Source organism: Heteronotia binoei, chromosome 2 (genome assembly GCF_032191835.1).
Source record: "Heteronotia binoei isolate CCM8104 ecotype False Entrance Well chromosome 2, APGP_CSIRO_Hbin_v1, whole genome shotgun sequence".
Lineage (NCBI taxonomy): Eukaryota > Metazoa > Chordata > Lepidosauria > Squamata > Gekkonidae > Heteronotia > Heteronotia binoei.
Genome location: NC_083224.1, coordinates 59,410,224 through 59,436,961, shown reverse-complemented (window position 1 = coordinate 59,436,961; position 26,738 = coordinate 59,410,224). Strand labels below are relative to the sequence as shown.

General features: G+C 44.6%; 1 protein-coding gene across 3 annotated transcripts in view; it reads left to right on the top strand.

Annotated features, from left to right (window-relative positions):
• The window catches only part of LOC132566267 (receptor-type tyrosine-protein phosphatase V-like), a 72,460-nt gene that overhangs the window by 24,585 nt on the left and 21,137 nt on the right, over positions 1–26,738 (top strand). For all 3 annotated transcript variants that reach the window (XM_060231116.1, XM_060231118.1, XM_060231117.1), the window contains 17 exons: positions 1,467–1,736; positions 3,281–3,550; positions 6,214–6,483; positions 6,693–6,965; positions 8,380–8,652; positions 10,525–10,797; positions 15,956–16,228; positions 17,098–17,379; positions 18,191–18,325; positions 18,421–18,631; positions 19,013–19,080; positions 19,346–19,472; positions 20,075–20,122; positions 20,437–20,530; positions 21,396–21,486; positions 21,726–21,802; positions 25,550–25,684. In XM_060231116.1, coding sequence (XP_060087099.1) covers positions 1,467–1,736; positions 3,281–3,550; positions 6,214–6,483; positions 6,693–6,965; positions 8,380–8,652; positions 10,525–10,797; positions 15,956–16,228; positions 17,098–17,379; positions 18,191–18,325; positions 18,421–18,631; positions 19,013–19,080; positions 19,346–19,472; positions 20,075–20,122; positions 20,437–20,530; positions 21,396–21,486; positions 21,726–21,802; positions 25,550–25,684 — 3,170 coding nt within the window. The remainder of the gene's footprint in view (positions 1–1,466; positions 1,737–3,280; positions 3,551–6,213; positions 6,484–6,692; positions 6,966–8,379; positions 8,653–10,524; positions 10,798–15,955; positions 16,229–17,097; positions 17,380–18,190; positions 18,326–18,420; positions 18,632–19,012; positions 19,081–19,345; positions 19,473–20,074; positions 20,123–20,436; positions 20,531–21,395; positions 21,487–21,725; positions 21,803–25,549; positions 25,685–26,738) is intronic.

The window sequence follows — 26,738 nt, the reverse complement described above, 5'->3', positions numbered from 1 at the left end:
AGGGAAATGGAGGACCCTGAGTCCACCTCCATTTGGCAGGGGTTCCCCTCGATAAGGACCGTCACTTTGATTTTATCGGGGGAATCGTGGGGCAAGTTCAGTACCTGTAGGGACGTAGAGTCTATCGCGTGGGACTCCGCGGACTCGTGGTACGTGGTCGGCTTCCTGCGGTTGGGCTTGGCTCGGCAAGCCCTGGCGATGTGGCCGGTCTTCCCGCAGCTCCTGCAGTCCCAGGTCCGGTACTGGCAGTCTCTCCTCTCGTGGGGGCCGCCGCAGCTGGCGCACTTGGTGGCCGGGGCTCTCTCCGACGCTGGTGGTCGGTCGGTCGCTCGGGGGCGTTGGGTCGCTCTGTTGGGTGGCCCGGCTGGGCGGCGTAGCTGATGGGCTTCCTCCTCCTCGGGGCCGTCGTGGTCCAGCTCTTCGTGGTGGGCGGCTTCCATCTTGGCCCGGGGAAACGTTCGGGCGGTTGGTTCCCACGCCACCGCCTCGCTGAAGGCGGCCTGGAGGGTAAGCTCTTCTTTGGCGAAGAGCTTTTGCTGGAGCCTTTCGTCGCGGAGGCCCCACGTGAATCTGTCCGCCAGGGCTTCCTCCAGTTGGGGGAGGTTGCAGTTCCCGGCGAGTTTGCGGAGGGCCGCCAGGTAGTCCGCGGCGGACTCGCCCGCGATCTGGTCCCGTTTGTGGAACAGGAACCTGCGAGCCACCCGCGAGGGCTGTGGTGAGAAGTGTCCCGTGAGGAGTCGGATGATCTCGTCATAGGATTTCTCCGCCAGACGGGCGGGTGCCGAGAGACCCTTGGCGATCTCGAACGTGGCAGGCCCGCAGACGCTCATGAGAACGTCCCTCTTTGCTCCGGCGTCAGTGATCTTGTTGGCCCGGAGGTAGAACTCGACCCGCTCCGCGTAGGACTCCCATCCCTCTGGATTTGTAGGGTCGAAGGGCTCGAGGTAGCCGGTGATTCCTCCTTGGTTGGCCATGATGGCGGCGGCGGTCGCTTGTTGCCCAGATCTCCGTCGTAGCCGCTGAGGCTAGAATCCCACCTTCGTCGCCAGTGTAACGTACTCGAAACGGAGACGAGAGTAGGGCAACATGGTTTATTGGGAGCACGTTGCTAGAGAGAGGACACGCGGGCCGGGTCCCGCTTATATACAATCCCGGGTACAGCCTACTGGGTTGGTCGGGCCAATCCTGCCCCGTTGAACTTCCCGCCACAGCTGGAGATTGGCGGGGAACTGGCTCCCGGCGCTGGGGCTCCTGGGACTGCCCAGTTGCCCCCCCCTGTCTGGTCGCATGACATTTCTTGATACACTACAGTAGGTGGGGCTGAGAGAGTATGGAATGGATAGTATGAGAGGAGACTGTCCTTCTGTGCTGCATTATGAGAGAAGACTGTCTTTCCCCACTGCTCCTTCACTTCATGGTAGCAACTACTAAATCAACTAGTAAATCAGAAACCTGTTTCCTTTCAGACCCTCTGGCACCTTTGGGGGTAAGGCTGGGCAGTAGCAAGTGGATCTCCAGTCTTGTAGCTTCTTGGAACCCACCTTCTGGTGACAGAGACCAGTTCTTTCTACGCTTCTACAGCCAGCAGCACCCACTATTGAGGAATATCACAATTGGGCCTAGCATGCAGAATTTCACCTTCCAAGAGCTTTTCCCTGGCAGCCAATATTTTCTCGAGGTGACAGCATTAGCAGGACCATATCGGGCCTCCTCACCATTGATTTCTGCATGGACATGTGAGTATTCAAGTGTTTCTGCATGGTGTGAGGCCTTACCCAGATATAGGGTTGCCAGGTCTGTGCTGGAAAATACCTGGAGACTTTGGGGGTAGATCCTGGAGAGGGCAGGGTTTGGGTAGGGGAAGTGCTCCAGCATAATATAATACCACAGAGCCTACCCTTTAAAGCAGCCATTTCCCCCAGGGGAACAGATCACTGCCAGCTGGAGATCAGGTGTAAAAGCAGGAGATCTCCAGGTCCCATTTGGAGTCTGACAACCCTATTGGCCAAAGTTGCTGGCATTTGCTGAGGTCTGTCCACCTCCTATATCTTGGTAGCTTGTTAAGGCTGAATTTGGGCAATGCAAAGTGTAAGTCCCTTCTGGTTTTATAGGGATGTACCTTCTTTGCATCCATTTGACACATGGGTTCAATCTGCCATCCTCACTCTGTTTTCCATCATTTCCTGCCTGGCAAAGATATTCTTTTACATAAGTGAGCCTCCCTATTTCCTAAGGCCATCAAATTTGGCACCATTGCACTGAGTTATATTTCAAGTTGCCAGACAGTCAACAGGATTGACCAAGAGTAAAGCTGAACGCAGTTAAATATTCTTTATGTTCTTTGTTGTGATTATTCTAGTAAGCTGCAGTTATTTATTGTGTTGTTTCTAAGTACTGTTTTGCCATTTTTATTAACTGCCTGGAGGGAGGAGGGCCTGTATGATCTTAATGTGGAATAAAAATGAAATTAAACTCAAGAGAAAGTTAAGACGCCTTCAAAATAATTTATCTGCCTCATCATTGTTCTGTTTGATGTAATCTCCCTCTAGTGTCCTTTTGAAGGCATTGCATATTATTGCATCACTATCTTGATGCATTTGGATGGTAGTTAAAATACGGCTGTTTTACCAGCTGTTTTGCTGCCTTGTGTTAGGAATCTTGAAATAGGTGTATACAATACTGAGAAAATAAGAGTCCCATGGTGCAGAGTGGTAAGCTGCAATACTGCAGTCCAAGCTCTGCTCACAACCTGAGTTTGATCCTAGTGGAAGCTAGGTTCACATAGCCAGCTCAAGGTTGACATAGCCTTCCATCCTTTCAAGATCAGTAAAACGAATGCCCAGCTTGCTGGGGGTGGGGAGGGGATGGGCAAAGTGCACGTGTCTGGGGAAGGCAATGGCAAACCACCCTGTATAAAGTCTGCTGTGAAAACATCGTGATGTGACGTCACTTCAGAGTCAGAAACATCTGGTACTTGCACAGAGGACTACCTTTACTTTTTTAATACTGAGAAAGCATTTAAGGCTTATTATTTAATCAAAATTTTACAGTGCTATTCTTTCTTGTTATCTTGTATAATGGAACATGTTTATTCAAGAATTTTAACAAGCAGGCATAGCCATTCTTGGAAGGCATTAAATGCAAGCATGCAATCTATTTCTGGTGGCAAACAAAGCTACCATCAGTAGCCTCTGAGAAAACAGTTGTTGTGAGTGTCAGTTAGTGTGTCAGCCATTCTTGCTCCTCCATAATGTGCTCCCTGTTTGCGTTACCCCTGCAGATCCCCAATCACTGGCTAACGTGAGTGTGAGATGTGGCCAGACACCCCAGCAGTTGATTGTGAGTTGGATGGAATCAGGTCAAGGACGAGAATACTGGATACAGCTCTACTCAGATGAATCCCTGTCCATTATCCGGAACTTGTCAGTGCCACATGGTACTGCCCAGGTGTCCATAGATGGCCTAGTGGCAGGCACACGATACCGTGTTGAGATTGTCTCCAGGGCTGGACCTCACTACGTTTCCTCACAGACAGCCATTGGCTACACAGGTATAATCCTCCAGACAATCTGTGTCCTTCCTCTCATGTTCTGCCTGTCCCTCATGAGAGTACACTGCAAATTTTCCTCATTGGAGTAGTACACGTCTTGTCCCTCATGCCCTTTAAACTGTCTTTTAAACTGTATTAACTTCTAGATGTTTACAGGTATCCCTTTTAAAATTTGCTCCAAGATTTTCTCTGGAACAGGGCTAATCTCATTGTTACTCACTGGCATGGTTCCTCTGGGGCATCTCTAGCAGTGGTAGGTCTCAAAAGCAGCAGGAGCTTAATGTCTGTCTTCCTCATTTTGTGTACTTGTGTACTGATTAAATTATGATAAAAATACATCAGACAAGAAGTCATTTCTATAAATTGTTTGGGATCTGTTTTGGACAGCATGCTTAAATTTTTGCTAATTTCACCCCCCTCATCTCTGTTGCCTAATCCCTGCCTTTTGGGCAATAGTGTGTCACATAGAATGTAAAAACCAATGAGACTATGGTCCCAGAGCTGTAGCAATGGCATGCATAGCCGTCTTTGAACACACAGACTTCAATTAAATTGTAGAATTAAAAAATTGGAAGGAACCTAAAGACCAGCCCGCCAATCTCCTTGCCCCATGTAGGATGACATAAAAACATGCCTGCCAAATAATCATCCAGCCGCCACTTAAATCCCTCCAGGGAGGGAGCACCGGCCCCAACATCCCTGGCACCTAATTCCACAATTAACTTAGTGTTTCCTAATATCTCACCAGTATGTTCCCACCAATAATTTAAACCCTTTATTATGAGTCCTGTCTTCCACTACCAACTGAAATGGAGGCCTACCCTCCTCTAAATCACAGTCCTTCAAATACTTTAAAAGAGCAATCATCTCCTTTCCTTTAATGAGTAGTACCTTCATGTCTCATCTGGATTGTTGATAAAAATATGAAAAAGCACTGGGCCCAAAACTAAGCCCTGCAGGACCCTGCTAGATACTACTTTACAATTAGACAAGGAGCCTTTTAACTACCACTCTTTGGGGTGCAATTATTTTTCTACAAAAAAGCCCTATGTGAAACAATGGTGACATCAGGGGGTGTGGCCTAATATGCAAGTGAGTTCCTGCTGGACTTTTTCTACCAAAAAAGCCCTGCAAATATATAGTATTCACTATATCCCCATGATCTACCATCAAAAAAGAATATGAGGCTAAGTCTGACAGGACCTGTTAGGGACAAATCAATGCTGACTAGTTCTTATCACCAACTTAACTTCTAGATGTTTACAGATATCCCTTTTAAAATTTACTCCAAAATTTTCTCCGGAACAGAGGTTAAACTGAATGACCAGCCCATAGTTCCCCAGATCATCCTTCCTCTCCTTTTAAAAAATCAGGAATACTCACCCTTCTCCAGTCATCTGGTACACCATCCATTGTCCAAGAGGCCTTGAAGATAATGGATAATGGTTCCCCATCTAGTTCTTTAAGCATTCTTAAAGCATTCTTGGGTAGACACCATTTGGTCCAGGGGAAGTATACCCACCCAAACATCCAGATACTTCTCAATGACCTCTGTACTTATATCTACCTACAGATCCGAATCCTGCCCACCACTGTCCCAAAGTTGGAATCTATTTTCCTTTTGAGAGAAGACTGAGGCAAAATAAGTATTAAGCCTCTCAGCCTTTTCTTCATCTCTGTCACATTTTCTCCATTTTCACACAGTAGTGGACCTATCACCCCCCTCTCCTTCCATTTACTCTTCACATAACTAAGAAAAGCCCTTATTATTATGAGCTTTCTATGATTCCATGATTCAAGTGCAGAATGTCAGTTTGGGGACAAGATTAAAAGTCTAGTGTAGAATTGGCCTTATCATTCTACCCTATGGTGTTTAGCAACTTGTTGATACTGTTCCTTGGTAATATGCTCTTCCTTCCTTTTTCTAAACATAAGTGTTTAAAAAAAATCAACTCACCTTCAATGTTCCCTCTAAGCTGTGAAGTCTTGTGAGCAAAAATTTTACTTTATAAGCTACTGGTATTAAAGTTGTGAGCTACGGGCATTAAAGTTGTGAACTACTGCATAAATTAGTTTGCTCTGGGGCCATTTCTCCTGAGCTGAGACAAAAATGTGTGAGCTGGAGGCAAAAAAATTGTGAGCTAGCTTACACTAACTCAGCTTAGATGGAACATTGCTCACCTTAGAGCTCTCTGTTCATCCACACTAGGCTCTTGGATCTCCTACCATGTTTCTATCTTGTTGGAACAGCTATAGCTTGAGCCCGCAACAACTCACATTTAAAAAGAACTCACCCTTCACTTGCCTCTTTCCCTTCCAACACTCTTCCCCATTGAATCCTTCCCATTATTTCTATAAGTTTACTATAATCAACTCTACTAAAATCTGACACACGTTTGACTAAAAACACTCTTAGTAGCCCATAAAAGAGAGAATTCTAACAATATACGATCTCTTCCCCCTAATGTGCCTTCCACTCTCACCTCATCTATTATTACCATGAAGCTGCCTTACACTGAGCCAGTCTAGTGGCTCTTCAGGGTCTAAGTAGTGGTCTGTTTGCCTTCTGAGGATTGAACTGAGAACCTTTGGCATGCCAAGCAGTTGCTCTGCCACTGAGCCACAATTTCTCCCTTCCCTGAAACCCCTTTTTCTCTTTCTAGTGCCCTTGATGCCTCTCTCTCTGGTGGTGACCAGCCGTAGCTCCTCAACATTGTCTGTGCAATGGAAGGCCCCTGCTGGGCAAAGGGACAGCTATATGGTATCTGTCTCTGAAGAAGGCCCTACAGCTACCAGAAGCTACATTCCTGTGGAAAAAACAAGCACTAATATCACCCTTGTGGGGTTAACACCAGGAACTTGCTACCTCATTGCAGTATGGTCACTTGCTGGACCATACAACTCAGCTTCCCGGAACAGCACAAGCTGCACAGGTAACTGCAAACCTGGATTGTTGCATCTTGTATGGCAGAAGATTTATCTGTTAGGATCATCCAAGCCATTGGAGAAGTTGTGAGGAACATCCAAGCCATTTTGTAGTCTCATGGATCAGTACTGATGCTAATGGCTGGACAGGCTTTTCTGGAGATGTACTTGCTGTGTTGGCATCATTGTGCTGAACCCAGCTGTCTTTTTTCTGCAGCTCCTGCAGCACCTGTGAACCTGACACTGAGGAACACTGGCAGCTCTTCCATGCTGTACACAGCATGGTCAGAGGCCCCTGGGTGCAAGGACCACTACCGGCTCATATTATATTACCTGATGCCTCCAGGTATGGAGAGAGTTCAGGTTGTGGATCCAGGTACTCAGGATTACAACTGGACAGGTTTGCCAGCAGGCAGCCAATTTGCTGTACAGGTTGTCACAGTGAAAGGCCAAACTGAAGCCTCCTCTTCCACCATCACAGAATGGACATGTGAGTAAATCTGTTTGACTTGTCCTATCTGAGCCTAGGGATGTACCTTTCAATTTTAGTCACCTGGTCTGTTTGCCTTTAACTTCTTCCCAATTCTTTTCTTTCCCTGCCCTGGCAGCCTATCCAGTCTTTGCAGTTCCCTACATCTGGCTATCTATTGGCAGTCTCTTGCATGTCCCTCTCTTTACTTCATCATCCCACAGGATGAACAAAATGATATCTCTCCGTGTGCTATTGAGATATGACTAGTCTTTACTATCTGGAATGTCTTACATCATTAGAGGGAAAGAGATGAGGGGAGCAAGTGAATGGAAGGGCTTGATCATAGTTCCTCTGCACGTATGCATGTGTTGCATATAAACATATGTGCACGCATATAAAGTGTGCCTGTAGACTAAAGCCCTACCCATGTATTCTTCCAGAAATAGGCAAGGGTACAATGTCTAGCAGACCCACTCTTGCCATTCTTGCCCATGTGCAGACATATAGACATCCTCCCAGCATGTACTCAGTTCTAAGCCATAAGATCCAGAGTGAATGAAGGAACTGTAAAAAGCTCTCTGACCAGTGTTACATACGAAGGTGGCCTGCACTGAATCCTTTTTGGGTGCAAGCTGGCAAAAGTTCTCACAGCCCTTGGAAGCAGTCTACTATGGTTGCTGTCACAGTTATTCTACATTGGCCTCGTGTAGTATTGTGTTCTTAATGCTAGGGATCCAAATAATAAGGCAGCATAGCTTCAAACACAAGCGCTGTTTAATAAGTCTAGTTCTTTCTTTGTCTGAAGCCACAGTGAGTACAACTTCCTTTCTTCCTGTTCCTGCCCACATACGTTTGCCAGGTCGCCCCAGCTACCAAGGAGGGGAGGGTTCCCAAGCTCCCACTGGGGGTGGGGATTCTCCCCAATCTTCGGGGTAAGGCTGTGCTCCAACAGCGCCCAGCACAATAGCATCATAACGTAATCATGCTGGGCATGTCACGTGGGGATACTCTTGCATTTTGGTACAAAACTCTATGGCACCATAGGGAAGTCCCCCCGCTGGCAGCCAGGTAGGAGCTGACAACCCTAGGGGAGGGATAGCCAGGTTGGGAAACTCCTGGAAATTTGGAAATGTAGCCTGGAGAGGATTGAGACCTCAAAGGGGTACAAAGCTATAGAGTCCACCCCCCAAGCATCCATTTTCTCCAGGGAAACTGTGGTCTGTAATTCCAGAGGACCCCCAGGTCTCCTCTGTGCAGGCTGGCATACCTATGCCCAAACCACCTATCCAGTGGACTAGGATAGTCTAAAACACTGATCTGAACTGAAAGAACAGTTGTCAAAACACCACATGTAGGTGCATTGCAGCTACTGTAAGCATCCAGTTCCAATGGCCACCTTCCCATTCTGATGTAAGCTCTTCCTGTTTCACAGCTCCTCTGCCAGCTACCTCTGTGCAAATCTGGAATGAGAGGCAACCAGACAGACTGCAGGTGGCTTGGACACCAGCATCCAGCAGACTTCATGGCTTCCAGCTGAACTTGTATTGCACAGGATGCCGCACTACGGCAGCACAAGACTTTGTGGGGAGAGATGCCACCAATTTCACCTTCTTAGGCCTGACACCAGGAACTAGATACTGGTTTGAGATTATCTCCTTGTCAGGCCCCTATAGAGCTTCAGCAGGAAACATCAGTGACTGGACAAGTGAGTAGCAATGGCATTGGCCATTTGAACCTGAATATCTCATTTGTCAGCCAGCAAAGCTTTTCTGAAATCACAGTCTTGCAGTTTAGTCCAGACAGGGTGTTGGTATCAGCCAAAAACATCCCTGCAACTGACATCTAAGAAGTGAATTCTCCATTTCCTGCTTGATAGTCAGCACAGTGAGTTTGTGTGTGTGTAAGGATTCAATCTTCATAGTCCTCCCATATAATAATAATAATAATAATAATAACAACAACATTTTATTTATATCCCGCCCTCCCTGCCGAAGTAGGCTCAGGGCAGCTAACAACATATTAATCCATACAATAGGTTATACATAAATTTAAAATCAACAATCACTTAAAACATTCCATTTTAAAATTAACATTTCTGGTGCTATTCTGTTAAATGTAAGTATGATGGCAGAAATCACTTAAGGCGAATCCATCAGTATTCAATCAGGTAAAGAGGATGGTCTTGCAGGCCCTGCAGAACTGTTCAAGGCTTCGCAGGGCCCGCACTTCTTCCAGGAGCTGGTTCCATAGGTGTGGAGCTGCAATAGAAAAGGCCCGTATAAGAGTATTCTTTAATTTTGCCTCCTTTGCCCCGGGGATAGTCAGTTGGTTCTTTCCCGGTGACCTCAGTGCTCTCTGGGGTTCGTATGGGGAGAGACGGTCCCTCAGGTAGGCAAGTCCTCGACCATATAGGGCTTTAAAGGTGATAACCAGCATTTTGTAATGAACCCGGTACTCAACTGGCAGCCAGTGCAGTCCGCGCAGCCCCGGCTGTATGTGCTCCCACTTCGGGAGCCCTAATAACAGCCTAGCCGCTGCGTTCTGCATCAGCTGCAGCTTCCGGGTTCGGCACATAGGCAGCCCCATGTAGAGGTCATTACAGTAATCCAATCTTGAGGTGACCGTTGCATGGATCACTGTTGCTAGGTCCCGACGCTCTAGGAAGGGAGCCAACTGCCTTGCCCGCTTCAGATGAAAAAACGCCGACTTGGCAGTGGCTGCTATCTGGGCCTCCATTGATAATGAAGGCTCCAGTAGAACTCCCAAGCTCCTGACTCGGTGCGCCACTTTAAGCGGCACAGCGTCAAAAACTGGGAGAGGAATTTCTCCTCCCAGAGCGCCGCGACCCATGCAAAGGACCTCTGTCTTCGTTGGGTTCAGCTTCAACCCACTCAGCCTAAGCCAACCTGCCACAGCCTGCAATGCCAGGTCCAGATTTCCTGGGACGCAGTCAGGCCGGCCATCCATTAGCAGATAGAGCTGGGTGTCATCTGCATATTGATGGCACCCGAGCCCATACCTCCAGGCAATCTGGGCAAGGGGGCGCATGTAGATGTTAAATAACATCGGGGAGAGAACTGCTCCCTGTGGCATCCCACAATCTAGTGTGCGCCGCTGGGACAGCTCACCCCCAATTGCCACCCTTTGTCCCCGTCCCTTGAGGAAGGAGGAAAGCCATTGTAAGGCCGACCCCCTAACACCTATGTCGGCGAGGCGGCGGGTCAGTAACTAATGGTCGACCATGTCGAACGCAGCCAACAGATCTAACAACATCAGCACCGCCACGCCGCCTCAATCCAGATGCCACTGGAGGTCATCTACCAAGGCGACCAGCACTGTCTCCGTCCCATGGCCTGGGCGAAAGCCGGACTGGCAGGGGTCTAGGATGGATGACTAACAGAATGTATTATGGAAAACATACAATTATATACAAATGTGCTTATTGACAGAATGCATATGGAATTCTGGTTTTGTTTTGTTTTGCACTATGAATTGTCTCAGGTAAATTATATGAGCTATGTAAAACTAGAGATGCCCATGACTTCTGTTTCCTCTTCTGGTGTTACTGTCCTCTTAGGTCCTCTGCCTCCTCACACAGTTACTTTGTCAAACAAAGGGCATCCTGATCAACTGAGTGCTGCTTGGGAAGCCCCTGCAGGAGAGCAAGAGGGCTACGCACTGACACTGTATTATGCTGGATCAGGCATTGTGGCAGCCAAGACGTTTGTACAGAAGGGGTCCACAAATTTCACCTTCTTAAGTCTGCTCCCAGGAACTAAATATTTGCTTCAAGTTTCTTCCTTGGCAGGGCCATACCGGATGTCAGCAAGGAATGTCAGTGACTGGACATGTGAGTATAAGTCCCTTCATGGTCTTTGCATTTGTCTATACAGAGAATTGCATGACTTTTTATGTAAGAACCTGTGGACTCTTTCAATCGGCATGGAGATCAAGCTGAGACCAACATATCCCTGGGAGGACATTTAATCTGTGTGAGGAATGGCATCAGCTTTTCAAACTGACTCAAAACTGGCACAGGTTTTCAGTGGGTCCAATATGGATATTTCACCACTGAGTTCCACCACCTGTCATTAAGGAAATCATGTGCTGAATGTAAGATACACCAGCACCAAGGAAAGCAGGTTTCAGAGAGTTCTGAGAGAGAACAGAGAAGCTCTGAGATAGAGCAGAGAATAACTGATATAAGGGTGAGCAGCTGGGGAAGTTACTGAGAATTTCTGAGTTTGTGTGACTGCTGAAAATTCTGAGTTTGTGGTTGCTGGGGAACTGCTGTTTGTTGGTTGAGTGGGCTGAAGGTGAAGGTGATTGAAGGTGATTGTTGCTGATTGATTAGGAGAGGCTGTGTTCCCCACCCTCTTTGCATTGTTAAGCTGTGCCTTGCCAGAGAGCTAAAGGGCTCTTGGCCTGTGGCTCTTAGCCTGGGGGCTCTGTAAGGACCAGGAACCCAGATCCGTAATTTCCTTGTGCTCCCAATAAGGTAAGTTGATCTCCAGAAGGGGAGCCACATAAACAAACAGGATTTAAAAGGGGACTGTATATTTTTAAAAAAAAAAAGCTATCATGAAGGTAGAATGCCAGCGGGGGGTGGGGGCTTTCCAGTGTTTTGCATTGAGTGTCACGTGTATGACTATCTGCCCATAGGACAGAAGTCTTGGGTGTGTGCTCGATGCAAGGAGCTCCTGGTCCTCAGGCAACGAGTTCGTACCCTTGAGGCCGAGGTGACTGACCTGGAGAAGCAGAGACAGTCAGTTAGACACTTGGGGAAGACTCTCAGGGACATATTAGATAAGCCCCACTCTGAACATGGCAGCCCCGTTGCTGCCAGGGAGCATGAGAGTCGAGAGGTAACAGGGCACCAGGCTGAGGATAAGGGGAATGCGCCCTCAGAAGGGACCTCTTCTTCAGTTGGTGAGCGAGTATCCTTTCGCGCCAAGGAACCATCCCTGGGCAGGAAGGGGGGGTCTTGGTAGTTGGTGATTCGATCCTTAGGCAAGTAGACAGCTGGGTGGCAAAACTGCATACTGACTGTATGCTGACTTGCCTGCCTGGTGCAAAGGTAGCGGACATTACACATGTAGTAGATAGGCTGATAGACAGTGCTGGGGAGGAGCCAGTGGTCGTGGTGCATGTTGTCACCAACGATGTGGGGAAATGCAGTCATGAGGTCCTGGAGGAAAAATTTAAGCTGCTAGGTGGGAGACTTAAGGCCAGGACCTCCAAGGTAGCCTTCTCAGAAGTGCTACCTGTTCCACATGCAGGGCAGGAGAGACAGGCACAAATTAGAAGTCTCATGTGTGGATGAGACGATGGTGTAGGGAGGAAGTGTTTACGTTCGTTAGGCACTGGGATGCTTTCTGGAACAAGCGGGAGCTGTACAAAAGAGACGGTCTCCACTTGTCCCCAGATGGAACCAGGCTGCTGGCACTTAAAATCAAAAAGGTGGCAGAGCAGTTTTTAAACTAAATCTTGGGGGAAAGCCGACAGGAGATGAAATGTCTCTGGTTCGGGAGGACTCATCTCATAGAGATGAAAGGTTAGCTGTTACTTTTCTACCGGGTAATAGATCAGAGTTGTCCACTGAGTTGGTGACAAACAGTATGGACTGTCTGCCAAAGTCTCAAGGTGACAGGAGGAAGGTTGCGGGCCTAGCTTGCCTGGGAAATTATAGCTGTTTGTATGCAAATGCTAGAAGTGTTCAAAGTAAAATTGTTGAGTTGGAATGTTTAGGGAGAAAACATAGACATTGTGGGAATTTCAGAAACTTGGTGGAATGAGGAGAATCAGTGGGACATGGTGATTACTGGATATAAGTTATATCGGAAGGATAGGGAGGGAAGGGTTGGAGGTGGGGTGGCTCTGTATGTCAGAAGGGTATATGGTCCAGCAAGACTGAGGTCAGAGAATTAAATTCCCTTCTAGAAATGCTTTGGGTTGAAATAGAGGGCCCAAAAGGAAATTTAACTATGGGAGTTTGTTATCGCCCACCAAATCAAAAGATAGAGGACGATTATAATATGATGGAAGGATTAAAGATAGTGGCTAAACGTAAAAACTGTGTCGTAATGGGTGATTTTAACTACCCGCAGATTGATTGGGTCAATATGTGTTCTGGTTGAGAGAAAGAGATTGAGCTTCTTGATGCTCTCAATGACTGTGCTATGGAGCAGATGGTCTCAGAACCTACCAGGGGTGGGGCGATCCTGGATTTGGTCCTAAGTAATGCCCAAGACTTGGTGAGAGATGTAAAAGTGATAACGTTATTGATTTCACCATTTGAATAAATAGAGAGTTGCCCCAAAAGACCAGCACAACCACGTTTAACTTTAAAAGGGGTAAATTCTCTGAGATGAGGAGGCATGTGAAGAGGAAACTGAAAGGAAAGGTAAATAGAGTCAAAACCCTTGGGGAAGCTTGGAGGCTATTTAAAACTACAATCCTAGAAGCTCAGATAAAATATATACCACAAGTTAGGAAAGGCACAAACAGGTATAAGAAAAGGCCTGCATGGTTAACAAACAAAGTAATGGAAGCTGTAAAAGGTAAGAAGGACTCCTTTAAGTGGTGGAAAGCTAGTCCAAGTGAGATTAATAAAAGGGAACACAGGCTGTGGCAAATCAAATGCAAGACTGTGATCAGGCAGGAAAAAGGGACTATGGAGAGCATATTGCAAAAAACATAAAGAACAACAATAAAAATTTCTTCAAATATATTAGAGGTAGGAAACCAGCCAGGGAGGCAGTGGGGCCCTTGGATGACCAAGGGGTAAAAGGATTACTGAAGGAAATAGGGAAATGGCTGAGTAGCTGAATGCATTTTTTGCCTCAGTCTTCACTGTGGAAAATGAACAGTGTTTGCCCGCTCCAGAACCACTAATTTTGGAAGGGGTGTTGAAAGACCTGAGTCAGATTGAGGTGTCAAGAGAGGAGGTCCTACAACTGATTGACGAATTAAAAACTAATAAGTCACCAGGTCCGGATGGCATACATCCAAGAGTTCTGCAAGAACTCAAAGTTGAACTTGTGGATCTTTTGACAAAAATATGTAATCTTTCATTGAAATCTGCCTCCGTTTCTGAGGACTGGAAGGTAGCAAATGTCACCCCTATCTTTAAAAAGGGTTCCAGAGAAGATCCGGGAAATTACAGGCCAGTCAGTCTGACTTCAATACCAGGAAAGTTGGTAGAAACCATTATCAAGGACGGAATGAGTACGCACATTGATGAACAAGGGTTATTGAGGATGACTCAGCATGGGTTCTGTAAGGGAAGATCTTGCCTCACTAACCTGTTACATTTCTTTGAGGGGGTGAACAAACATGTGGACAAAGGAGACCCGATAGATGTTGTTTACCTTGACTTCCAGAAAGCTTTTGATAGAGTTCCTCATCAAAGGCTCCTTAGAAAGCTCGAGAGTCATGGAGTAAAAGGACAGGTCCTCTTGTGGATCAAACACTGGCTAATTAATAGGAAGCAGAGAGTGAGTATAAATGGGCAATCTTCGCAGTGGAGGACGGTAAGCAGTGGGGTGCCGCAGGGCTCAGTACTGGGTCCCATGCTCTTTAACTTGTTCATAAATGATTTGGAGTTGCGAGTAAGCAGTAAAGTGGCCAAGTTTGCAGATGACACTAAACTGTTCAGGGTGGTGAGAACCAGAGAGGATTGTGAGGCACTCCAAAGGGATCTGTTGAGGCTGGGTGAGTGGGCGTCAACGTGGCAATGTGGCCAAGTGCAAAGTATTGCACACTGGGGCCAAGAATTCCAGCTACAAATACAAGTTGATGGGGTGTTAACTGGCAGAGACTGACGAAGAGAGAGATCTTGGTCGTGGGAGATAACTCACTGAAAATGTCAGGACTGTGCGTTTGCAATAAAAAAGGCCAACGCCATGCTGGGAATTATTAGGAAGGGAATTGAAAACAAATCAGCCAGTATCATGATGGCCCTGTGTAAATCGATGGTGCGGTCTCATTTGGAGTACTGTGTGCAATTCTGGTCACCGCACCTCAAAAAGGATATTATAGTATTGGAAAAAGTGCAGAAAAGGGCAACTAGAATGATTAAAGGGTTGGAACACTTTCTCTATGAAGAAAGGTTAAAACACTTGGGGCTCTTTAGCTTGGAGAAACGTTGACTGCGGGGTGACATGATAGAGGTTTACAAGATAATGCATGGAATGGAGAAAGTAGAGAAAGAAGTACTTTTCCCTCTTTCTCACAATACAAGAACTCGTTGGCATTCAATGAAATTGCTGAGCAGTCAGGTTAAAATGGATAAAAGGAAGTACTTCTTCACTCAAAGGGTGATTAACATGTGGAATTCACTGCCACAGAAGGTGGCGGCGGCTACAAGCATAGCCAGCATCAAGAGGTGGTTAGATAAAAATATGGAGCAGCGGTCCATCAGTGGCTGTTAGCCACAGTGTGTATATATATATAATTTTTTTGGCCACTGTGTGACACAGAGTGTTGGACTGGATGGGCCATTGGCCTGATCCAACACGGCTTCTCTTATGTGCTTAACTAGTTGCGCTTTGGGAAGAAAAATAGCACATGAACAGTCTAGCAATTCTGGAAAGCCTTAGTAGATGACACTAGGAGGGAAACTTCCCTTCAATATAGGTGTATTGAAATGATTATATAACTTGATGAATTCATAATATCCCAGATACATTTAAAAGCCATGGGGTTGGGAAACAGTCCTGCCTGATCGTTTCTGAGGTTAGCCATGTTGTTCTGTAGTAAAAGAGCTAGATTTGAATCCAGTAGTACCTTAGAGACTAACAAGATTTTTAGAGAATAAGCTTTTGAGAGTTAAAGCTTTCTTCACCAGATACCTAGAATGTTTCTGCTACTGAGGACAACAATAAAACTGAGAGGGGCCATTAGATGGTGTATGGTGGTTTTTGATTTACTCCTGCACACACACTTCAATCTATATATCTCTGCAGTTTTAGCAACTAGATCATTCTTTCTTTGTTTTTGTACCCTAGACCCCCTGGTTCCCAGGAAGCTCTCTGCAGTGGTTGAAAAGAGCAGCTCTGCACTCTCTGTGTCCTGGGGGAAACCTCTTAGCAAGCCAGAGCGCTGCCAGCTGCAGCTGTGGCATCCTGGCAACAGTACTGTGCTACAGAATCACACTGTGGCCCCATGGCAGGTCCAGCATGTTTACCGAGACTTGGTTCCAGGAAGAAACTACTCTGTATCTCTCAGCTGCATTTCTGGGCCCTACAAGAGCAGCTCTGAGACAGTGGTAATACCAATAGGTATGTGCTCATCCTGGGGGAAGAGGGTATGGAAACTTAAGGAAAACCTGTCTGTCTGTCTAAAACATATACATGCCACTTCTTCAAAAATCTGCTCCAGGCAACTCACAACATAAAAAATACAGTCATAAAACATAAACTGATTAAAATGAACAACCATTAAAAACCAGCAAGTAAAACCAAGAACCAGAGACTCACATAAAAACCAGTAACATGAAACTGTTGACAGTTTTCTCCCACTCCAGGATGCTTCCATGCATTTTGAACCTTGGATTGCAGCATTTTCATGTTTTACTTTTTATATAATCCAGGCCTTTTATTTCATGCACTAATTGGTTACTGAATTAGGCTAGAATGGTTCTCTATATCAAAGTGAAAAAGAAGTGGGTCCTGAGCAATAAGTTCCAAAGATACTCAAAAGACCCATATTACTTTAACCATGCTAGTTAGCACTGCAGAATAAGGATACCTCCTATTAAATTGCCCAGATACTTTTAAATTCTTTAGAGTGCCCTCTCCCAGGTCTCAGGTCTGAAAAAGCATTTTAAATCCCTGGATACCAGAATAGGACTTTTAGGAGCAGACCTGTATGGAGCTGAATAAATATTTCAAAATTCTAAAGTGCCAGAATAAAATTTCAAGACTCATGTGCTAACAGTCATCTGGAATTTCTAGACCTTGTTTCTTTTGAGGGCTGAGCCTCTGCCAAAGTAAGTATCAGGAACAAAGCAGTATTGGAGTAGCCAGGAAATGAATACCATCTCATCTGTTTTGTATGTGGCTGGTAGAGGTTTGTATATGCTGCTGTGGAGACTTCTAAACTCCATCTTGTTCAGGCTCATGCAGATCAATTTGTCTTGCCCTTCCAGAACTCACTGAGGTGAAGAACCTGCAATGTTTCCCTGATGTCACCAGTTTTTTTCTGAACTGGACCATCCCTGAAAGCGATATTAAGGCTTATGAGCTGGCAGCAGAGAAGTTTCCAAGAAGAGTCCTCCATCAGCCTGTACATCATCTGGCTGTTTCCAGGGCCGAAGCAACTGTGGCAGAGCTGACCTCAGGCACGTCATATCAAATCCTCATCAATGCTGTTGGTAGAAATGGCATGAGGGGTCCATCTGTGACAATGATCTGCAACACGTCTATGGAAGGTATGTTCCTCCCATTCTCTCGTGGACGTTTGGGTAAGAGTTCATCAGTCCAGATGATTGACTGAGACCTTTCACTGTGAAAGGGGAGAGTTAGTAGAGAGAGGACTGTTTGGTGATAATGTGGGGTTGTGTGAAGGTATCACACAGCTACTGTAGTGTTGTGGCTAAGGCTGTGACCCAAGAAGTTCCTGACTCAATGTTCTTACCTTACCTAAAAATTCAGTAGGGGGCCTTTAGCAAGTTGTTATTCTGTCCATATTTCTCCATATCAGCTTCCTATTTACAATAGGGAGATAATAAAACTGGTCTACCATACAGGTTCATTCTTGAGATACTGTATTGCTAGGAAAAGTGGAAGGCATCAGGAAAAGAGGAAAACACTTGAGGTGGATGGACTCAATAAAGGAAGCCACCTCCTTCAGTTTGCAAGACCTGAGCAAGTCTTGTTAAGGAGATCATTAATTCATACAGTCACCATAAGCCAGAAGTGACTTGAGGGCACTTAGCATACCACATACATCATACAATGCTTTGAACGTTGGAACTGTGCTATGGATTTATTTACTTTTAACCCACAGAAGGTTTCTGAGGCAGCTTGCAATATGAACAAAGAATGAATAGAAACAGGGGATGGGGGGCAGGAAAAACAGAATAGCCATGAAATCTAATAGAGCAACAGACAAAAATGACAATAGGAGATCTACAACAGCAATCCAGGATCAATAAAATGACAGAATAGATAATTGTTATGAATAGAGATGTGGCACATCTACTGGTGATTTTTTTTTAACTTTTTCACTTTCCATCACAGTCCTTCCTCCTCCTGTGCTAGCAGACATCCCAGAATTTGATGCCAGTGCCAGAGTCATCATCTCCCCTGACATGTTTAGCGAGGAGAATGGTCGCATAGAATATTATGGTGTTGTTGTCACCACTAATGAATCTTGTAAGTGTCTTCTGTGAATATTGCATGCTGACTGGGGAATCCATTCTGTTGCCCCAGTTGTAATAACATTGTGGTGTTTCTCTCTGAATCTACAGTGTTGAGACCTACCCAAGACATTGTCTCCCGCACATGGTATGACCACTATTATGGGCAAGAAGATTCATATTTAGCTGTCTTGGTGCCAAATCCCTTTCATCTCAATGCAAGCACCAGTCCCAAGGCCTGGCCAGTGACTCTTGGCTCAGAGAAATGCAGTCACTTGCAGAAAACCTGCAATGGAAAACTGAAAACAGACACACAGTACAGGTAAGGCATACAAAATGCCTTGCTGGACAACGCTGAAGGTCCAACAAGTCTAGCACTCTTGTCTTCGTCAATGGTTAGACTGATATATTTGAGAAACTCATTTTGGGTATGATGGAGACGGCCACTCCTGTTATCCTTTGTATTTGCTACTCTGAGGTATACTGGCTCTGTGTAAGGTGTGAGATAAAGAATGAGAAGATGTCAGTGTTGTAACTAAACTCATTCTCCATCAGCTTTACTAACTGTTCTAGAGCCATTTCAGATATGCTGACAATGTGGTATAGGAATAAAACCAAAAGTTTAGGCCAGAAAAGTGAAGAATATATGAGGTAGTGATGATGGGATGCAGCTTGCTCATTCTCCAGTTTTGTCCTGCTGTAGGTTCAGTATTGCTGCATTCACCAGATACAATCAGCGGTCTCCCAAAGTGTCTTTCACAGCCTTCTCAGGTAAGATTGTTTGTCTATTTTGAGTTGTTTGCTGGATAAATTAGCCTTCTAGTTTCTTGATCACTTCACTAGGACCTTACTCTGCATCTCCCATTTAATCAGAGATATACGTTCATCAATTACTTAAACATTGATTAATATGTTAATCTTGATGCTTCCTAAGGAATATGTGAAAGGGATCCTGAGTGTATGTGAGATTTTTATATGAAGGATTTTTTCCCCTGTGGAAAAGTTCTCTCACCTCTCTCAATATTTTGGATTCCAGCGGCAGATGCCTCCATGGACCCTGCTATGCTATCTGCTCCAGGTATGGCTGGAATCATCATGGGATTCCTCCTGACATTCACAGCAATTGCTGGGTTGGTCTACATGAAGCATTTGAAATCAAGGAGGTAAGGAAAATCACAAATGGTACTGCTAGGGAAGGAGCATTAGTGTGGGGTTTTGTACTTGTGAGCTGGAAAGCAGCTTTAAAAACGTCTAGATAAAATCTAAAGGAGAGAAATGAATGGTTAATATGGAATCTTCTGTTGTGAATTGTTCCAAAGTACACCATATCCAAGAAGAAGTGAGAAATTGCCTAAATTATCTGAATAGCAATGCAGTCATGAATTGCTGCATAGGACAAAGCCTTGGAGGGTGAAAAGAAACCATTCTGTGAGCCTGAATGTACATAACGCAAGAGTGAAATGACATGTGATGAAGAAAATAAACCCACATTTCTTTTTGTCATTGCAATCTCATGTTTCCCTTGTCACAGCAAAACCAGGCAGCATCAGGGGAGGACGAGCAGAGGAAAGTTTAACCCTTCTGTCACCCACTTGTTCTTCCTCACAAATTCCCCTCCATTTGAGTTGTTTTGGCAAATACAGGTTGGGGAATACATGTACTGTAATACAGTATAATTGCTCTGCTAGAAGAAGGAAGCATCTGCAATAAACTAAGACACTTCCCTTCTTCCCAAGAAGTAAAATTCCATGTGTCTTGCTTTCAGAAAGGAGAAGGGTAACATGCCACAAGAAATGGCTACCTACAGTCTGAGGTAAGTGAAGCTACTCTTCTGTCTTCCTGCTTATGCAAGCGTTCCATCTGACATAGGCAGCTGGGCAGGGCAGGGCAGGGCAGGGCTGGGTTTTTTTAGAGGATAGTAGCAGGTGTGGAAGAGTGGCTGTTCCAGTATGGCCCAGCAAGAAGATGCTGTTACATTACACTTGCATGATAACTGTTTTGTCCCTGGTTTGTTGTGTGTCTATATTGCCACTTCTTAGCACCTTCATTCTGCCTAGAAGTTTCTTGCTCAGTACTTACATGGCTTTATATATATCCTTATCTGCTCTGTATTTTTGTTCCTTATAGAAATATTCACCGGCCCATCCCCATACAAAGTTTCAGGCAGTATTATGAAGCAAGGGCAGCAAACTCCAATCATGGTTTTTTTCAGGACTTTGAGGTAATTGCGTTTGCCTTTTCTAGGTCAGATTTGATCCAGGCTGGCTATGTAGCTATAATCAGATGACATTATTATCATCTGCAGATTGTTTCACATGTTGTACAGAGATACAAATTTAACTACCTGTCAGAGCCAAGACAACAATATCTGTCCTACCATGACCTGAGGACTAAAATATCTTCCTATTCTTTGTTCTTGCTACTTGGTGTCAGTAAGCATGACTTAACCTAGAAGGAAGAGACCTTCTGTCTTCCATGCAGTATATGCAGGATGAAGGGAGAACATATTTCACAGAGCCCCTAGCAACCTATATACCCTTAGTTTAAAGAGTGGGAGGACAAGGAATTGAAGAGTTGGCTCAAAATCTCATATAAGTAATTTTGACAAGGACTTTTGAGGAACGATAAAAGCCATGGAGTTTGGTTTCAAACCATCATTGGTGATGTCCCTAATGAACTGCCCTGAAATCCCTGTAGCCTCACACTGGCCTTACTCAGACTAGTTTAACCTAAATCCTGGCTTAAAAGATCCATCTGACATTATGTAGATAGTAGGTTCACGTGCTTGACCTTACGTGAGAGAATTATTTGTCATAGAAAAAGAGCCAGAGATGTGAGCAGGCTGTTTCCTGTTTCCATGTTTCCACCAGTCTTTCAGATAGCACCTGATTTGGGGAAGATTAATGGTTTAGGTCCAGTTGTTTCTTTAATTAACGATACAACCCATGCTTTAGATTCCAACTTGGGTAGCTTAGAGGTATTTGTTCCACTATAATTCTACTCTATTGGAGCCTGGCTCATGCCCTCTTAGTGGAATGTGAAAGACAGTGCTCATGCTAAGGAAGTTCTTCCCTTGTGTCCTGCAGGAGCTGAAAGAAGTGGGGAAAGAGCAACCCAAAACAGAAGCTGAACACCCTGACAACATCTGCAAGAACCGATATCCCCATGTTCTGCCTTGTAAGATCTGGCCATAGTCATGCATGTCTAACTTGCTATTCTCAATGTTTTGCTATATGAGATTGAACAAGCACTAAGCAGGGATGGGTACCAGGCTAGTGAGCCAGTCCTGGCCCACTAAAAGAAAGCCTAAAAGTTTCACAATGCACTGTTCCTCTGATGAACCTCTCCTGGTATTGTCCTGCATAAGAATACCTCCTGATATTGTCCTACATGACGGCTTTCTGGTCTTGTTGCAGATGATTACACCCGTGTAAAGCTGAACCTGCTGGATGGGGAACCCCACTCTGACTATATCAACGCCAACTTTGTACCAGTGAGTTCAAGTGTTCCACCACAATCTGAAAAGCTCCTCAAAAGTAGAAGCATTATGTCAGTGCCTGTGTAGAAGCCCTAAGTTCACAACTTATATATATGCAGAGCCATCACATGTGAATAATGGCCCTTTACAGTGGGGAATAAGTACACTGGTGCCATCCCTGCCTTCATCTTACATAGGATAATGCTTATGTATGTACATGGATAGGCACTGTCCAGTGATTGGGAATATTTGAAAAGCAGATCACAGCGACAGATCCTACTTGTGTGCAATTTGTTACTGTGTAAGCACTGAGTCCTTGTGAAGAAAATACATGTTAGGGAGCAGCTTGGTTGCAAACAGGTGGTGACTGGAGATCTACCAGAATTACAACTGGTCTCCAAATAACAGATCCCCTGGAGAAAATGGCTACTTTAGAAGGTAGACTTTATGGCATTATGCCTTGCTGAAGTCCCTTCTCTCTCCAATACCCATCCTCTCCTGGCTTGACACTCAAAATCTCCAGATATTTCCCAAACTTGAGCTGGCAACCCTAGGTGGGACTAAGGTGCTTGCCCAACACTACCTGCTGTGTGCTTTAAATCTTTACCCTCCTGTGTTGTGTGCACAGGGCTACTGAGAACTCCACATGGAACAGCATTGCTGTGGAAACTGGGCACATGGCTGTTGAATAGCCTGAACCTAGAATAGGTGGGATTCACTGAAGACAAATGGTCAAAGGTGGGGAAACATGGGAGGAGCCAGAAAATACCCAGCACTGGAAGAACAGAATATACCATGAGGCATATTTGTGTATGTGGTGTGCATGTGGGTGTACACAGAATCTGGAAGTTGACTTGGATGCAGACACTCTTTGCTGGGAAGATGTATTAGTCTGTCTCCTGCTGAAAGACAGATGCAGTATAAAAAGAGAACTTCAAGGATGTCACTCAGCCACTTGATAAGCCAGGCTTTGTAAATGTAGTAACAGCTATAAAAGGTAAAGATAGTCCCCTGTGCAAGCACCAGTTGTTTTCGACTCTGGGGTGACGTTGCTTTCACAACGTTTTCACGGCAGACTTTTTATGGGGTGGTTTGCCATTGCCTTCCCCAGTCATCTACACTTTCCTCCCAGCAAGCTGGGTACTCATTTTACTGACCTCGGAAGGATGGAAGGCTGAGTCAACCTCGAGCTGGCTACCTGAGCCAGCTTTCGCTGGGAACGAACTCAGGTTGTGAGCAGAGGGCTCCAACTGCAGTACTGCAGCTTTTCCACTCTGTGCCACAGGGCAGATATAGTAACATGTATAAATGTAGTAATAGCTATACCTATCAACAAATGGAATGTGGTCTCAGCCATTAGTCTTACCCTTCCTGCTATGTTTTAGACAGGTTGTCTGCTCTTTTTATTTTTTAAAGCACAAAATTCATGGTTATGCTTTTATGCACTCATTCATCTCCTTGTTAATTTAAAAAAGGAAAGCACAAAATTGCTGTGGGAATGAGAGGGTTTTATGACATCATAGGGAGCCAGGCAATCATTACCATGCACAGCTGCCTTTTGCGTCAGACTTGCAGAACTGTTCTTTTTTCAGACTTTGACCAAGGACAGGAGTGGTATGTTGGAACAGAAGTAGTGAGGGTGCTTCCTAAATCGGCCCCACTGCTCTGAAATGTTACTGTTTTCACTTTCACTTTCCTCTTTCTCCTTCTGCTGTGCACAGCTGCATGTTAAAGAGTTTGGATGTATCCCTCATGCCTCTCTGGTGATTTACCCAGGTAATGGCTTAAAACCGTATTTTTTTAATATGTGTGCATGCAGTGCTAATGTTGGCATGTACTAGCCTGTCCATGTGTACATGATACACAGAATGTGTATTTATGTGCATGGACAGAGCACTTACATTTTGCATATGTGTGTAAGATCACTGTGCTTAATTAAGCCTAGAAACAAATCTCCTTAACAAAGGACTGATTTGTCTTCCATATGTGTAGCTGTCTTGCCAGTATTGGGAAAAGAATTCTGGATTAAATGGACTTCAGTCTGATTCAGCAGAATGATTCTTATGTTTTTATGGGTGGGTGTTACATGGCAATAGTGGACAAGGGAGAGATGACAAATCTCTCTTCTGACAAATAATTGCCCTGCCATGGATGTTAAATAGGGCAGGCTAGACTTTTTGTTGTAGTGTTTCAGTGGGTGGTTTTGCTTTATTTTCAGGATCCTACCCATCAACACATTTTTGACTGACAAGAAGAACACACAGTGGTATGGGGCATGGGGCAGGAAATAACTTGCCTTCTCCTGGAGAATAAAAATTGGTTCACTTGTTTCACCAATATGAATGAAAGAATTCCATGAATTACATAGGAACATCTTCTGAGAGATCCTTTCTTTGCTTTTGCTATCTCATTACCGTACACTGTGGCATGTGTGATGCAGTTTAATCCCTTTGAGTATGTGTGTGTTAATGGTATAGTGATATAAAGTGGTGCATGGAGGATTCTGCTATGGAACTATAGGTTGGGCAATATTATCTTCACCTCCTCTTCTGCTCAATGAGACTACAATTCTCAGCCCTCACATATCTTGAAGACCTGGCATTCTTATCCTTGAGGATTATGACTGCACCTAGGGAAGGTAGTGGGCCTCTCTAGTCTGAAAAAAAAACCCTACACAGTGCACTAATCCAGAAATTCTCAAATTCTTTGAGAGGAAAAAATATCTTCCTTCTCCCTCGGGTATTTTCCTGCTATTCTCTGTGCCTATTCTGAATGGTTTGTCTGGAATTTGACTTTGAGCTTCATTTCTCCTCTATTAACAGAAGAGCTAAAATTAACTTTTAAACAAAACAATGAAAAAAAGAGAGGTAAAGGTCTCACAGAACATAATAGTCAGAATTCAGGTAGCTAAGCAGTGAGGACCCCCGTTATTAATAATGATATACTTGTTGATATACACTTGATATACTTGTTGAATATACATGTATACATTGTGTACTTGATATATACTTGAATAATTCTGACATAGAATATGAGTACAATCCAGCAAAAGTCAGCCATAAATAGTACCTTGGAAGAAATGGTGTGAGGGGAAAGCACTGCTTTCAAATAAAATTAAAGAAGTCAGGAGATCCCACTGTGCACCTCAAGAGTCAGAACTAGTTGTGCCATAAGTTCCATTGTATTTTATTGCTCTCAATAAGGCTTAGTCAATATTAACTTTTTCTGGATTGTTCCCATTGTCCTTTCAAAGTGGTAAAGATGGGCTCAGTCAGATGAGACAAAGACCACACATCTTGGCCTCCCTATAAAATGCAACTTCCAGAATCAAGCTGCCTCAGGGTTGGTGTTTTTTGTTTTTGTTTTTTGAGGCTGTGTGGGAAAGGGAGCATGGATTTCATTGTTTCAGCCTCCATTTGGTTTTGCTATTCAAATCTAGCTTCCCCACTGCAGTATAGCATTTCAAAGATAACAATACATATTTTTAAAGGACAGGTATCTTTTCCTTTAAAATTCTACTAACATAGGATAGTGCAACAAAGTGGAAGTTGAAGAATTCCCACCACCACCACCACCTCCTTATGGCTCCAAGGCAACTTGAGGCTGTACAGTTTGTATTCTATAAATGAGCAAATGCAAACAGCCTTGCCTGTTCAGGGAGATGTAATCATCCTATGTTGCTCCTGGATATATGCCACTGTGTGCATCCAAGAAAAGCATTTGGTGATCCATTTTAACTCTTCTGCCTGTCCTTTTTTTCAGGGTTACAACTCCCCACAGGAGTTCATTGCTAGTCAGGGACCCTTGAAAAAAACATTGGATGATTTCTGGAGGCTGGTCTGGGAGCAATGCGTCTGCACCATTGTTATGTTGACTGTGGGCATGGAGAATGGACGAGTAAGTTTGATTTGGAACCCGACAGTGTTTTGTTAGAGAGAAAAAACAGTGATGTGGCAGTCCAGCACTATCAGTGCCTCCTGAATAGGTATGGATGGGCATATAGAGCAAAGGCTTCTGATTAATGTTCCCAGAGGTCTGTTGGTCTAGATCTGTGTGTGCATAGAAAAGTTAGATGTATGTAAGTTTCTGCTGACGTCCTTAAGAAAAACAAACTGGAAACTGGAGTCTTGAATCAGAAGGAGTAGGAGGGAGGCTTTTCCCTCTGTTTTTCTGCTCAGAATCTCCCTCCACATACACACAGACATATGTAACTTTAGGGGAGGAAACATGGGTATTTATATAAATTAACACCCTCATGTAGATGGCCCAGTTTAACCTGATCTCATCAAATCTCAGATGCTAAGCTGGGTTGGCTGTGACTAATACTTGAATGGGAGACCACCATTCAGATATTAACCCCAACATTCAAGTAAAATTCCCAAGGATGACTGAAAATTATAGACTTGTGTTTTGGAAATGTGGGATTTGAAATACAAACTTCCTGTCACTTATAGTGACTTTGTTCCAGGGTTAAGATCTATGTGAGGAAAATTGATCAAGTTATAGATATAGGTGGGAACTAATATGATTACCTCAGCAAAGAACATTAAAGGAAGTCCTATTTTGTTCAACATCTTTATCAATGATTTGGATGAAGGAATAGAGGGAATGCTTATTAAATTTGCAGATGATACAAAATTGGGAGGGGTTGCAAACACAGAAGACAGAAACAGGATACAGGCTGGAAAACTGGGCTAAAATCAATAAAATGAATTTTAACAGAGATAAATGTAAAGTTCTGCATTTAGGTAGGAAAAATCCAATGCATGGTTATAGGATGGGGAAGACTTGTCTTAGCAGTAGTATGTAGGGTTGCAAAGTCCAATTCAAGAAATATTTGGGGACTTTGGGGATGGAGCCAGGAGACTTTGGGGGTGGAGCCAGGAGACATTGGGGCAGAGCCAGGAACAAGGGTGTGACAAGCATAATTGAACTCCAAGGGAGTTCTGGC